At 51.6% G+C, this 14,366-nt stretch overlaps 7 protein-coding genes across 7 annotated transcripts; 4 read left to right on the top strand and 3 right to left on the bottom strand.

The window, feature by feature from the left end:
• Positions 1-509: 509 nt before the first annotated feature.
• On the top strand, positions 510-1,322 carry POX_a00903 (Monothiol glutaredoxin-5; the record flags this gene model as incomplete). The annotated part of the gene is made up of 3 exons (XM_050109837.1): positions 510-533; positions 651-951; positions 1,168-1,322. The coding sequence occupies 3 exons, from the start codon at positions 510-512 to the stop codon at positions 1,320-1,322; spliced, it is 480 nt and encodes a 159-aa protein (XP_049973605.1).
• Positions 1,323-2,093: 771 nt separating this feature from the next.
• Positions 2,094-3,759, bottom strand: POX_a00902 (uncharacterized protein; the record flags this gene model as incomplete). Its single annotated transcript, XM_050109836.1, has 4 exons — positions 2,094-2,414; positions 2,537-3,311; positions 3,425-3,542; positions 3,633-3,759. 4 exons carry the CDS (start codon positions 3,757-3,759, stop codon positions 2,094-2,096), a joined length of 1,341 nt encoding a protein of 446 aa, XP_049973604.1.
• A 611-nt stretch (positions 3,760-4,370) lies between these two features.
• POX_a00901 (uncharacterized protein) lies at positions 4,371-5,492 on the top strand (the record flags this gene model as incomplete). Its single annotated transcript, XM_050109835.1, has 2 exons — positions 4,371-4,573; positions 4,742-5,492. 2 exons carry the CDS (start codon positions 4,371-4,373, stop codon positions 5,490-5,492), a joined length of 954 nt encoding a protein of 317 aa, XP_049973603.1.
• Positions 5,493-6,105: 613 nt separating this feature from the next.
• Positions 6,106-6,771, bottom strand: POX_a00900 (Protein UPS2; the record flags this gene model as incomplete). The annotated part of the gene is made up of 2 exons (XM_050109834.1): positions 6,106-6,525; positions 6,619-6,771. 2 exons carry the CDS (start codon positions 6,769-6,771, stop codon positions 6,106-6,108), a joined length of 573 nt encoding a protein of 190 aa, XP_049973602.1.
• A 1,793-nt stretch (positions 6,772-8,564) lies between these two features.
• On the top strand, positions 8,565-9,463 carry POX_a00899 (uncharacterized protein; the record flags this gene model as incomplete). The annotated part of the gene is made up of 2 exons (XM_050109833.1): positions 8,565-8,850; positions 8,997-9,463. 2 exons carry the CDS (start codon positions 8,565-8,567, stop codon positions 9,461-9,463), a joined length of 753 nt encoding a protein of 250 aa, XP_049973601.1.
• A 1,191-nt stretch (positions 9,464-10,654) lies between these two features.
• POX_a00898 (NADH-ubiquinone oxidoreductase 21.3 kDa subunit) lies at positions 10,655-11,330 on the top strand (the record flags this gene model as incomplete). Its single annotated transcript, XM_050109832.1, has 2 exons — positions 10,655-10,714; positions 10,818-11,330. The coding sequence occupies 2 exons, from the start codon at positions 10,655-10,657 to the stop codon at positions 11,328-11,330; spliced, it is 573 nt and encodes a 190-aa protein (XP_049973600.1).
• Positions 11,331-13,229: 1,899 nt separating this feature from the next.
• Positions 13,230-13,915, bottom strand: POX_a00897 (uncharacterized protein; the record flags this gene model as incomplete). Its single annotated transcript, XM_050109831.1, has 3 exons — positions 13,230-13,364; positions 13,458-13,762; positions 13,900-13,915. 3 exons carry the CDS (start codon positions 13,913-13,915, stop codon positions 13,230-13,232), a joined length of 456 nt encoding a protein of 151 aa, XP_049973599.1.
• Positions 13,916-14,366: the final 451 nt, after the last annotated feature.

Genomic DNA, 14,366 nt, shown 5'->3' with positions numbered 1-14,366 from the left:
ACCTCAGATTTCTACCATGTTTCTTTTGATAAGGTACTAGCTGCTACAATGGGGGGAGACTGGAGACTGGCTTGGTACGACCTGCTCTTTCTTATTTGCGTCCGATAAAAGGTATCTCTTGGTACTTCACGTCACCGCCTGGTGTCTTTTCCACTTCAAGTGTATGTCTCTTCCAATGTAGATGCGCATTGGAACTGATTACGTGCTAAAACCAGCCTCGCGTATGCCTTCATCCTCGCCAACGCTGAATATGCATCTGCACGTCCTGCCATGCGGACGGTAGGTGGAGTCGACATAAGGACAGACCAACGAAAGCGCCCGCAATGAAGTACCGGTACTTTGCACGGACCCCGATGACAGAATGTTCCCAATCTGTAATCCGACCAAATTTCCGCATCTCCGCAAAAGGTTCGACCTCTGCTTTTCTCCGCCCAAACAGTTGAGATTGAAACATCCACCTCTGTTCTTATTCTCTTCTCCCTTTCGAGATAAATATCAACATATCAACCATGTTCTCCCGCACAGTATTCTCGGTAAGCGGTCATCCCGAGTCTCCGAATCTCCATTCGTATCGGACTTGATCATTCGTACCCCCAAGGGTCTTGAAAGCTGCTCACACTTCTTTTCTTTTCTTTCCCTCTCTCTCATAGGCCTTCCGCCCCATCGCGCGACCCTCGTCGCTCAACACTCTCCGTGTCCCCGTCGCACCTCGCACCCCGGCCGTATTCGCCATCCCCTCCGCTCTGCATGCCCGTCTGCTGTCCTCCGAGACCCGCGCCGCCATCGACAAGGCGGTTGCCTCGGCGCCCGTGGTGCTGTTCATGAAGGGTACTCCCGAGACGCCGCAGTGTGGCTTCTCCCGCGCGAGTATTCAGATTCTGGGTCTGCAGGGCGTGGATCCTCAGAAGTTTGTGGCGTTTAATGTGTTGGAGGATGCGGAGTTGAGACAGGGTGAGTGATTGATCTTGTTTGGTCCTTTTTGTTTTGTTTTTTTTTAATTTTCTTTCTTGCTTTTTTTGGACTCTGAGCTCCTCTTTCTATTTATGTGAGGGAAGATGGCTGGAAAAGGGGGAGAGAGAGAGAGAGAGAGAGAGAGAGAGACACGTCCGCCTATATATCCGAGTTTTATATGAATCTACTAACACATTCTCTTTCTACAACGACCAGGCGTCAAGGAATACTCCGATTGGCCGACGATCCCCCAGCTGTACGTGGACAAGGAATTTGTGGGTGGGTGTGACATTCTCATGAGCATGCATCAGAACGGCGAGTTGGCCAAGATGCTCGAGAGCAAGGGTGTTCTCGTGGCGGCGGATCAATAAATGCCAGACAGTCAAATTCATTTTCCTGGGTGACTTTGAGAAACTCGGGAGAGTGAAGGACGACGAGGGAGCGTTCGGTGTAATATATACTCATATATGACTTTCTGGGGGTTACTTTGTACTGATCACAAGTGTTCCTCTGATATGGACTTGCCTCTTTGGTCATCCGATTGAAATAATTGTCCTGGGATATGAATGGGTGGGTCGTTATTGTATACCTCGGGCTTGACTCACAAGACGGGGAGCATGATGACATACTACAAGTGCACGATTCTTGAGATCAGCCCAGTCGGAAGGGTTGCCGCGGCTGTACTTCCGGGTCGTTAACATAATCCATAGGGTATAGTGTCTGCTCCAGTTCAGTCAGGTAGCTTATAGCGTAAGAAATGCATATTCACCAGTACAATATCAAGTCGGCTCCGTCTCCGTATCTAAAGAAATGAAGACAACCCGTTGTATGTCACAGACTCAGCTAAATTATCATTAAAGGTAATTTTTCCATACCTGCGCTGCCAGATCCATCTAGAACATTAATGCGGGCGAGTATATACAGTTTCCTCTCTCTCATGACGAGCGACGCCCACCTGGCATATGTACAATATCAGAACGACAAGAGTCGGGGCCCCTTTTCTTCTCTCCTCTTCTCCTGCTCAGGCCCATTTGATGGAATCAAGATAGACCTGACGAGTGCAATACCGCATCATTTCAACACGACAAAGGCAAAATCTCATCGACCCGTCCGGTCAGACGACGCTAGGCCACACACTCATTCTATGAAGATGCCGCCTCTTCTTGAGCCTTGACCAGGTCTTCCGCCACGGCCTTTTCCAATTTGGCTCGCTGCCGCGCCTCATATGCTTCACGGCTCTTCAGGATTCGACCTACAATCTCTCCAGCGTTGACATGCTGGAAGGCATGGTCGCCGACCTCTTGAAAGATGCCCATCTGCTTGGGGTCGGTGTACGGATCATAGGTCAGGGGAATAAAGGTCGTGGGTCCATGGTAGACCACGTCGGGCTTACCGAGGGGCATGGTCTCCAGGTAGGGTTGGCTGGGAGTAAAGGGTGCGGAGAAGATGACTGCGTTGATGTACTAGATAGGAGAGTGAAAAAGAAAAGATTTTCAGGGGTCGGTTAGCAAGAGATTCATCCGTTTCCAGGAAAAAGAAAAAAAAGAGAGAGAGAGAGAGAGGCCACGGTGAACGTATTACTCACGCGACATTGAAGGACGCAAAGGCCCCGCTCAAAGATGTTCATGATGGGATAATTGAGTCCCTTCCAGTGGTTGATCACGCCGTCATCATGGATGCCGGCCACAATGTAGGCTGGTGAGTAGTCCTCCCCAGACTCCTGTACACGCTTGGCGCACTGCTCGGCTTCATACCAGCCTCGTTGACGACCGCCCGCCTCTTCCGTCTCCGTGACCTTGCGCAGGAATTCAATGTGACCGGAGGAGAAGAGATCAAACCCACCATCCACGTAGACGATGCGCTGACCGGGCTTGGGGCCCTTGCCCTCGACCAAGGGTGCGAAGTGGCCCGGTTCGGCCATCTCGTTCTCGATCTTGGCTTGTCCGGACCCTTCCCACGTCCAGACCTGCGGTCCCGGTTGCAGGCCCGTCTCATCGGTGGCGTAATCGCGAATGCGTTGCAGGAGGTCGGCAGCAAAGAGTTTCCGCTCTTCGGGAGTCCCCGAGCCTTCTTCTCCGGCCAGTGTTTTCTTGACGGACTTGACAAAGTGGTTCTTGGTGCAGAGCAGCATACGACCCACCAGATCGGTGGTGGAAATGCCCGGAGTGCGCTTGACGACCTTGAACCGGCCGGCGGCCTTGACGAACCGGTAACAGTCGTTGCCATTGCTATCGGAGGTGATGTCGTCACCGTGAACGACGTATTTGCATCCGTAGTGCGACACCCATGGTAGGTAAGTCACGTAAGGGGCATAGGGAATGCTTTGGGTGGCCCAGCGACAGGCATCGACGGCGGCGACACTACATGGCGAATTGCCGTTGGTGTTAGCAAGATCTATCTTTTTCCGTGCAGAGACCTCGATTGCATTCCTCGTGCCTATCGCTCCAAGGGGAACCGCACACGCATGACCTACCGTTCATCTAATGACATGACCGTGGGGCCCTTGTTCTCGAGAATAGCCTCGTCCGAGTGGATGCCCACCACGAGGGCTTTGCCCAAACGGCGCGCTTGCAGCATTGCGCCGGCATGACCTGCCCCGAAGGAACCGGGACGTCAGCATAAGTCTGATGTCTGCTGGCCACAAATCATCGGTATCCGTTGCAGAGCGCTATTCTGCTTACCGTGGTGACTGAAATCAAAACACCCGTCAACCCAGATGCGATCCTCCGAAATGGGGAGATCTTCCTGAGGATCTACCGGCCATTGACCGGGTGAGGGGATCTGTTCGTCCAGCGGTGTGGAATCCATAGTGGCACTGTCACAGCAAAGCAGAGAAATTTGAAGACGTGAGATTCAAAAGCAAAAGCTGAAAGCTGAACAGAAAAAAAAAATAAAAATCCAAACGGGAGGTAAAGGAGAGCTGAGATGTTGATTGTATGGAAATCCCACGCAAATCAGGGGTGGGGCAAGTCGGTTTTCAGGGACCATTCGACGGTCGGAGCGGACTTGGTCCGATCGCCTCCCCCAGACTTCTTTTGGCTTGTGACTCGACCGTCGCGGACAGTTTGCTACTCATGACACTCAACCAAACAGACAAATCGGCATATTTACACTCTCCATCTGAGTCCTCTCACCAATACATTCCTCAGCAACCTGGACATTTGCCTTCTCAATCGTTCAAAATTTAAACCGGTTGAACCACCCCCGCAGCAGAGCGGGACGGCCCCTTTTTTATTTGCGGCATCCCACCCCTGATCGCGATGCGCTAAGACCGTCGAGCGAGACCAGCGGAAAGAAGGCCAACCCAAACAAGAAACGGCAAAAAAAAAACAAATAACCCGTGCAGCCTGAGAGAGAGAGAAACACAGAGGAAGCGCGTAAAAGACCGTATCAATCGACACGACCACCGTCAAGCCACGATGATGTCGTCATCATTCGGACCAGGCCTGACTCGACGAGATACCAATAAATCCACCGGTGGTTACGAGCCGTCTCTCGGGGGAATCCCTCCGGTGTCGAGCGGCGGAGGGCCGTTCGGGCCTCAGAGTGCCAGTGCGATCTACCAGCAGATTCACGACATGTCAGCGAAGCGGATATCAACGTTGAATTATTTAAGAAAGGCGTGAGTTCATCAACCCAGATGCGGCTGGAGTGAAGGAAAGGAGAAAGATGGACGACAACGAGGACGAGGCCGAAGACGACGGTGTGATGGCTTTCTCACCATTGCAAATTGGATGGGCGTTTCGATACCAAAACATCGTGCTGACAGTGCCGCGGGCTTCTCTCTTAGTCTGGAAGGGCGTGTATACTGGTTCAATACCGTCCACTTCTCCCGAACCGACATTAACCGACTTCCCTACTTTGAACCTCGCAAACTCGCCCGTCGAGCAGTCAACTACCTCCTCCTCGGCATCTCCCTCCCTCTCATTCTCGACGTCAACACCAGTCCCCTCGAGTACCTGAAAGCTCTCAATGCATTGCTCCTCGAATTCGAAGCCTTTCAACAAATCCACCCCCCAGACGGAACATCCTCCTCGAGTCTCGCCCGAGCACGCATTCCGCAGATGTTCAAGCGGGCAGCGCATGCAGGCACCAAGACCCGCCGGGCGAGTTCGGCAACGGAGATCGGCTTGCCCATGCAGACCAGTGATCCGAGCGATCTGAAGAGCGCGGCGGCAAATTCCACATCGAGTGCGGCGGCCTCGGTCATCTCGTTTGCCTTGACCGAATCATCGGACCTGTTGCCGGGCGAGGAGTACACATACTTGCTGACGCCGTCGTTGCCATTTGAGCCGGATTTCTTCGAGACGTTTGCAACGCTGTGTGATGTCTTGATTGATTGCTACAGTCGCATCACGGCCCTGGTCCCGTCACCCTCGGTCTGTACGGTGACGGGGGAGGCGTTTTCCAAGGCGGATGCCAAGTTGCGCAAGATCATGGTGGCCGGGGCGGTGCGCGAGTTTGAAGATGCCAGCCGGAATGGGGTGAAGAATGAGTTGGCCGGCGTGAGTCGGGTTGTGCTCGGAGGACTATTGGGTTGAGTGTGATTCGTCGCCCATGTCCTGTACTGCACGTGCCTCATGATTTTACGGACGGCGTTTGGGTGGGATGGGCTTACGAGAAACATGATGACCAGGGAGAAATACTCTTTGATAAACGCAGTCCAGGTATCATAGATCTATATGGAATTTCAATGCAGGTCTAATGTCACGCGCTGCCAGGAGTGGCGGATATCATCTATCTGGGAAAGAAAGAGGAAGAAAACGCACAAAGAAAAACAAAAAACAAAAACAGGACAGAACAGAACAAGGAGGCTCAAAAAGCGGGAGATCGGAGGGGGAAAAAAAGGTACTTTTTGGTCGTTTCATGTCGTCAGACCTCTAGTGATAAACCACGCGGAGTCGAGGAGAAGAGTACCGAGAAAAAAGCAAAACTCCGACGGCGCCACGGGCTCAGTGAAAGCAGGAGTAAAAAAGGCAATCAGTGAAAAGGAATAGAGCTTGGGGAACAGAAAACGAGGAACAAGATGGGGAATACGCCAGACGATGCAATCGCTCAAAATACACAATCTCAGGAGAAGGAACTTTTTGTTTCAGATCAGAGCTCTCGCTCCCAGCCAGGTCACGGGTGGATGTTCCCTGTGGAGGCCCACGTTTAGGCCTGCGCACGCTGGTTCTCCAGCTCGCGCTGTTCGCCAAAGACCCGACGGCTCATCTCCAGGACGGTCTCGAAGCCCTCACGACCTCGCTTGGCGTTCTCACGGAAACGCTCCACGCTGGCTTCCTCAACCTTGTTTTTGATCTTTTGCCAACCACCGCAGAGGGCAGTGATCTTGGCCTCCTGGGTGAACTGCGTGGTGGTGTTGGGAGCGAGGGGAGATGGCTGATAGACGACCGTCTCGCGAACATTGAGGACATTTGACCACGTCAAGTTGGTGGAGCACATGGTCACCTTCTTGGCCTGGGGATCGACATAGGAGATCTCGTAGACATGGGAGACAGCATCGCCGCCGAAGAGAGAGGAAACCCAGGAGGGGACCGACTGGTTGCAGGTAATGAGACGCTCAGTGCGAAGCTGTGTAGAATAAAAAAAAAATTGGTTAGCGCAACGGTGCTTTCTTTGTTTCCTCGGGGGAGGATGTATAGATCCCAAAGCGGTCAAACTCACGATTCCAGTCTGAGGGTCGATCGTGCGAGAGAGAGTGTCGACACCGACGACATGAGTCGCCTTGTCATTCCATGGGCAATATTTTCTCCAGTTGGCTGTGGAGACCTCGTCCCAAGAGTACTCAAAGTTGCATGTTGAGGAGAAGACCTTCATGGTGTGTGGTTTTGAATAAGAGACAAGGTGCTCGCGTGTCAAAGAGTTGGTGCGTGTGTGAGTGGATGTGTACGCGTGAGATGAATTTGAGGGGGGTTTCAATTCTCAGTAGTTTCACCGATCAAGAGGGTCAAAGCGAGTGATGCAGAGGAAAGAAAGACTCGAAGCTGGCAGTTTGACACAAGAATGAGAGACTCTTGTGGCAAGGTTCGAGAGATCACCGAGATAATCACAGGTCGGGTGGATGACTCAGGTTCTGAAGATGGGAGAAAAAAGATGGAGAAGGGTGGAGAGGGTGGCGATCCTGCGAAAGCGGCCAGAAGGATCAGGGCGTGAGCGTGAGATTTTTCTCGTTTTCGCGGTTCGCTCAGGGCGAGCCGAGATTTCCCGCGCTTCAAGGGGTGCCAACCTATGAGAGACCTGAATGCCTCAGGCTGACTTTACCGGTATCAGAATGGAGACACATCCGCAGGGTCACGTGTGATGGCGAGATTAGGTCAGCCAGTATCTGCATGGTGTGTCCTGAATCGGACTAGCGTGCTCCGGAGGAATTGGAAGTGGGCCGGATCTCCGCGAGAGAATGTCATCTTGCATCGAATCAGCTGGACGGAGAAGATCAATTATATCACCATGATTCGCTCGGATGAAGCTTTTAGGGCGGCATCGCGGAGTGCAGCTGCAGCATAGTATCTACTCAGCAGGAGGCTGTGATGGCCACAATTGGGGCATAGCCAATCCTGCCTAGCCTCATCGCATGGGACTGCCTGTGCATCAGGCGCTCGCTTGATCGAACGCTCTCGAATCGCTTTGCACGTGATACTGGATCGGTGAAGCCTCGCTGCTGTTTTCACCCGCGCTCGTGCAGGGCGGTTCGTGGAAGCAATGCCTTTCGAATCTTGATGCGCGCGGCTTGTCCAGGATAGTATGCTCATTTTTGCTTCATTTTGATCTTGTTGACTAGTTCTATTGATCTCCGTTCCCCTCAAGAAAAAATCAAGAAAGAGATCTAGCGATTGTCAGAGATAGTGAATCGACCCACGACGGCCCCGGTGTATTTTTGATGCATAGTCGCAGATACATGACTCCTGTGAATATGAAACTCATTGAATGCTCCTTAGAGTGTACATTCTACGCGAACTTGCTCCTGCCGAGTCCTGCAGAATGGCTTACACGTCCGAGATCCAAATCTTAGAGTGCGATTTAACCCAAGCAAGCTTCGTGGTGACACACGGCTGGGTCGTCAACCAACGGAATCGGTGGAGTCGGACGATGGATCGCAGGCTCGCGCAGCTCCAGATTTCTGGCGGTTGGCCCGTGAAACCGCCCAAATTTAGCTACAGTATTGAGTACATACAGTCATCCACAACCAAAAAAAAGTACTCCAGGTACATCCGATCCCCAGCGTAAGGTCGTGGAAACGTGGTGTACAGATGTACCTCCCGCAGCAGCTCAGCTCTCCACCTCCACGTTCACTTCCCGTTTAGGTCAAGCTATCATCCATCCAGTCCAGCTCCCCCCTTCTCTGCGCTTCTTTTTTCACGCTCGCGCTCGCGCTGTTTCTCTCAAGCCACATACCTTCTTTTCCAATTGGCCCATTCCCCTTTCTGCTGGACCCTGCACTTTGTACCCTTGACTTTTTTTTGCCCTGGAGACCCTGCTCCGTTACCTTTCCCTCTCCCTCTTCCTCATCCTCCTGTAATTCCCTCATTCCCGTCCTTTCCTCTTCCTCTCACCCCCTCTGTCTCTTCCTTATACTCTCATTCTCGTCCACCCCATTTGCATCGCAGCCCACAATGGTTGAACTCCGCAAGCGCAAAGCTCCTGCGCCACCTCCCGTGGTGGAGAAGAAGAGCAAGCCAGCGCCGAAAGCCAAGGCAGCGTCTTCGACAAAGGCCACCGAGACTGCGAGCGAAAAGCCCAAGTCGAAAGTGCCCGAAGTCGGCGACACCATTGATCTGGATAGCTTTGGCGGCGACATCGAAATCCAAGATGGTACCCAGACCACATTGAAGAAGCTCGTCGAGGAGAGCAAATCTGGTGTCGTGCTCTTCACCTACCCCAAGGCCTCCACCCCTGGTTGTACGTGCTTCCGCCTTCTCTGTGCGCGACTTTTGTGATTGTCGCGTGGCGATTGCGATGGCGCACTCGCACCATCGCGCCAGTCCATTATTGTTTTTGGCATTCTTTTTCTCTTATTATTCCATATTCTAAATGTTCCCATCTAGGCACTAAGCAAGCTTGCTCATTCCGCGACAATTACAAGCATTTGAGCTCAACGGGACTGTCCATCTACGGTCTCTCGGCCGATTCCGCCAAGGCCAACACGACCTTCAAGACCAAACAAAATTTGCCTTACCCGTTGCTTTGTAACCCCAGTGCGACTTTGATTGGAGCTATTGGGTTCAAAAAGGCACCCAAAGGAACCACACGCGGTGTCTTTGCGGTGGATAAGAAGGGCAAGGTTTTGCTCCGTGAAGCCGGAGGCCCGGATGCCACTGTGGATGCGGTTCAGAAGCTGGTGGCGGAGGGGTCCAATGGAGTAGAGGAGCCCGAGGAGGACAGAGAGGAGGGAGAGAAAGAGAAGGAGGAAAGTGGAAAAGACGATGAGAAGAAGGATGATGAGAGGAAGGGAGACGAGAAGGAGGACGAGGAGAAAGAAGAGGAGGCTGGCGAAAAGACCGAAGAAAAGTGATAAGAGTCAATACCTGTCAGTGAGCGGGAAAGGACAGTGAGTCCTGGGCCGAGAAACCGTGGGTTCACCTCTTGATCGTAGTTCAAGGATCTTGTGTATGGTCAACGTCAGAGTGGAGATATGAGATAATGAAGGAAATTGAGGTTTGTCCCTAATTCATGGCGACAACGGCATTTTTGCGTGTATCTGTTCCGGTCGTACTCCCGTCTTCTTCCAGCCTTTCGAAGGCTTTTACTTGGAGATACTGCAGTGCTCGCTGCTCAGCATATGGAGATTTCTAAGTCCCAAAGTCCGTTGGGAGCTCCGGCAGTGCTGGCAGTCCCTACTAAGGTATCTCTCCAACTTTACTCAGCTCCAAAACACCAACTAGATGGCCTTTCTGGTGAGAGAAGGCAAAAACTAGATGCGAGTGATCAGTTCCCATAATTGACAGTTCTTCTGGAAACACTTTCACTCAAAGTATGAGCAACCTGAGCATTCGTGCTTCTCGGCCGCGAGACACGATCACTTGTACTTTATTCTGAATAAGAGGCCCATGCATTTGCGTGTCTCGCTACTTGAGCATGGTCAGTGTTTCGCTTGAGCTACCATGTCACATTTACGGCTACACAGGCGTCCGTTTCTATTCCCTTCGAGCAGTCAGAGAGAATATTGTCGAGGACCTAGCCTTGGAGCTCCAGACTTAGAGCGTCGCCCGTCCGATCGCCGCAATTGAGGACCCGTGCCTGCTTATATCTGCAACAGGTAATCACATTCTCAAGCCGACGCACTCAGCTTCAATGAGCCATATAGTCCACAACTGTGACCGAAGAAAGAAATACATAACCTCTATTTAATCTACATCTTACATGGTAATTGAGGATATCTTTCTTTGCGCTAATCTAAGAACCCCAGATCAAATTCAACACACCCCGCACGCGTAGAGCCTGAGAGGAAGGACTTGCCCGCTCCACCGAATCATCACGTGACGTATACACCTCCGTGGCTGGTCCCCGACGTACCGCACCGATGACCCTCCAAGTCGCCGCAAGCGCTTGAACGATTCCACAGGACTTTTCAGAGGTGAGTCTGTACTCTCCCCACTATCTCGCATTGCTCGAGGCTCGAGGTCAAATTGCAGACCGACTTCGTTTTCCCTTCCGCAGCTGAAGCGCAAGACTGACCCGATCGCATAGTTCAGAGTCTTCAGTCATGGCTCGTGATGTCGTCAAGGCCGCAAAGTCGGCATCCCATGTGATGAAAGTTCACCAGGTGCGTACCAATCGCTTGACTGGGGATGTTCAGGCTGAGAGCCATTCTCTGTCCATGGTGGGCATGGATTCTGAGTACTCACGCTTTCCCCTCCCCGCCTTAGAAATACACTGTCCGCTCCACCGGCGTCTGGGAACGACTCCGTCAACTTCTCTCCATTGACGCCAATCGATCCACCGGTGTGCCCTTGAACGCTCAATACCGTCTTCCCTCGCCCGGCACCAACCCTCCTCTGGCCTATGACGACCCCGTCACCGCTCCGGCCGCCGACATCGCCGACAACCCCTACTGGAAGCGCGACATGCGTCGGAGTTATCCCAAGCTGAGCACCGTCAGCCAGGCCGATGCCGTCAGCTTGTTGACCGTGGGTAGCCAGGCTGCCCCCAAGGATGAGGTGTTGCAGATTGGCGAGGCTGGGGCCAAGCAATTGGTGGAGGTGCAGCAGCAGGGTCAGGAGCGTGGATTGGCCGCGCTCTTTGAGAAGGATAAGAAGAGCATCCAGGGGATTCTGGGGGCCAATGGTCTGCCACCGACTCCGGCCAATATCAATACCGTGGCGCAGACTGCTCAATCCAAGTATGAGATTGACTCTGAGCACGGTTACCCCGAGGTGTAAGTTCTCCCTATCCCTCTCTGCCTTTTTTCCCTTGTTCTTGTCTCTTTTCCCCGTCTTTATGGCATGGGGATGAAATGTTCATGCTTGGACTGTTTTTTGCGGGAGAGACATCGATTGCAATGACTAATTGTCAAACAGGTACCCTTGTCGCACATTTGTTTGATTAAGATGGTTGCATGGTGAGATTTTCGTATGTCTCGCGCCTAGACTATTGGAAGAAGATTTGCCTGCAAAAGGGCGCAGTAGTCTGTTTTTACAACTGAATTGATTGATTTTGTTTTTTTCTTTCTTCTTTCTTCTTTCTTCTTTCTTTTTTTTCTTTCTTTCTTCTTTCTTTCTTCTTTCTTCTTTCTATCTTCTTTCTTCTTTCTTCTTTCTTCCCTTTCTATCATGATGTGCTAGTGATACACACTCGAGCGTACATCTCGCTACCAGGTTCCCTTCCAGAAACTCCCAGCGGGTTACCTATTATTAAAGTAGTGTCCTGCAGAGAAACCACTTGTACAGGGTATATCGTCAAAGGCGCGAGGAGTTAGCACCCATCGGTTTCCTTCCGCAAAGTCATCCATCAGTCTGCCCATGGTTCAGATCTGTGTGCGACATAGATATCATCTCCATGTTGCTATCGTCTTCAGTTCCTAGTATTTGAGCAATACCACCGGGATTCAAGTCTGAAGGGCGGGAGCAAGGGTTTCCACATACGAACACATCCTCCTGACTATCCCCGCGACACAGCTGCTCACTGTGATATATTCGGCCGGTACACTGGAATCAAACCAGTGGACATTTAGTAGAGGGGCCCGCGCAAAACGAACCAGATCACCCTTATATTTCTCCCGCGTTGTCCTTCCATCACTCTTCAGGAATGTTATAGATAAAATCACTGCTACTTTGGTCCGGGATGGACTCCACCTGATAGGTGTAAGTGGGTTCAAGGGCGAACGGGCTTTGCAATACTATTTAGACACATCTTCATCTTGGCCCCTGGGCCCTGATCCGACCTTGACCGGAAATACACAGACCCTCTTATCAAAAATACGCAGTCTAAAGTATCCCCGTGAGGCTTAAGTACTTAAAACAGACGTGGATAGGGCAATATTTTTCTAGCTTCTAGGATTCATTACAGATTGACTTATAGAAAGGTGCCCAGTTCATGAATGACTTCAAGTACATGTAGTGGATACTTGTACCTCAGTATTGCTGAGTATCCGTGAATACTATCTGGCCTCGTAGGTCGTGATGCTTAAACGGGAAAGGAGAGTGGTCACAATAGCAGATGGATATATTGTAGGCGTTCGTACATCTTCAAGTGTGTTTGTGTAACATGGGCGGTTATAGATACACGACCCTATTCCTGCAGTGGATTTCTCCCCCTAAGAGATTACGCGGATTAAATGGAATGGTCGTTTACTTGTGTGTACGGAACTGAAATTGTTCGTGATATATCGTCTCCCGCACTTTCCGGCCCGTCCGCTTTAGGTTTTACTATGTGGTGAGCGGAGTACTAGCAGCAATGAGCCCTGGTATTATTACGACAGCAGACGGGGTTTCTCGCCACCACAGTTGAACTGTGCTAGGTATGGTGAGAATGAAGTAGAGATAATGAGACTACCTTTCATCACACTGTACTCTTGGGCCGTGGGGTGCCAAGTTCATACATCCGGTGCTCTATTCAAAGTTCCTCGCCGGGATAGCTGCTATCTATCAACTTATAGATTCGTCATTGGTATTCAGAGTTACGAGTGTGAGGAATTGAATTTGAATAGCTTTGCATTTGCATTAGCTGATTAGAGATAGAGAAAAATAAGCTGGAACTAGATGTACAGGGATTGCGCCCATCTCATATGTCGTTAAAAGATGATTTCTCCTGGTCGACACTCAACGTGATTCACCGAATATTTAGTCGAAGGGGTTGACGCGAGTGCCCCACCAGGTAAGGAAGAGGCTGAGACCGATGGTCTCAAAGACACGAGAGACGGCACCAACTGCAACGGTATCCAGGGGACGCTTCTCCAGGAAGAGCTGGCTGACAACCTGTGTGTCGAGAAAAACGAGCCAAAGTTAGTAAGGGGGTTGGTCCTATTTGTGAGAGACATATGGGTCCCGAGAGGGAAGGTTGGCACGTACACCGGGGGCAGAGCTGGCAAAGAAGATCAATGAACCGAGGTAGGCGGCACCCTTGTAGCTGAGAGTACCGGTAGCGTTGATGAGAGCAGCGACACCGTAGGTCTGGACGGCAGAGCCGGCGAGGGAGCTACCCCAGGCGGCGGCGGCACTGGCAGCCTCCTTGGACTTAAGGAACTCCTCCTTGGAGTTGGCAGACTGAGCACGGTGGTAGGTGTCACCGAACAGGGGGGCGAGGATGCCGAGGGAGGCAGTGTGGGTGAAGAAGGTACCCATCGCAATAGCGGAGGGTTTGACGGGAGGAAGGTCTGTCAATCATTTTAATGTGTGGAGTTAGCAACGACAGAATTCTTTTGCGTCATATTCTTTTCCCGTCCATTTTCTGCTCTGTCCTTCACTTTGACGACAGTAAGAGTGAGGGAATTGATTCAGGAGGGTAACGTACAGTGCAGAGTAGTCATGTTGGCGGTTTGAAGAGATTCGAAGTGAAGAGAATCGAAGATGTGGAAGGATTTGGAGATGAAGAAGAAAAACCAAGGGGAAGAGGTTCACGGGGGAGACGAGCTTTAAAGGGAGCTTGGAGATCTGGCCAGTGAGCCGGTCACCTGGGGTGAAGGTCGCAGTGTGGTGAGAATGCGGTGACGTCGTCATGATTCAGTCTCGACTTGCTTCATGCGGAGAGTGCCATGACGTCAACTCGCAGTGAGCAGCCGCGCGGTTGAAACTTCCCCCAGTCTGGCCTCTCATCCTCTTCTCCACAGGTCGGCCTTTCTTGCAACTTTTTCTCCTGGGACGATCCCGGGCTTCCCTGTTCTGGGAAACTTGGTCAAAATGGTGGCTTCGGACAACGACAGTTTCCTCGAATTGAGTACATACTCGTCATGCCATTACGAAGAGGTACGTTGGGGCAAT

Source organism: Penicillium oxalicum, chromosome I (assembly GCF_001723175.1).
Source record: "Penicillium oxalicum strain HP7-1 chromosome I, whole genome shotgun sequence".
In the NCBI taxonomy this organism is placed as follows: Eukaryota; Fungi; Ascomycota; class Eurotiomycetes; order Eurotiales; family Aspergillaceae; genus Penicillium; species Penicillium oxalicum.
The sequence above is the reverse complement of the archived record's forward strand: the minus strand, read 5'-3'. Positions and strand labels throughout refer to the sequence as shown.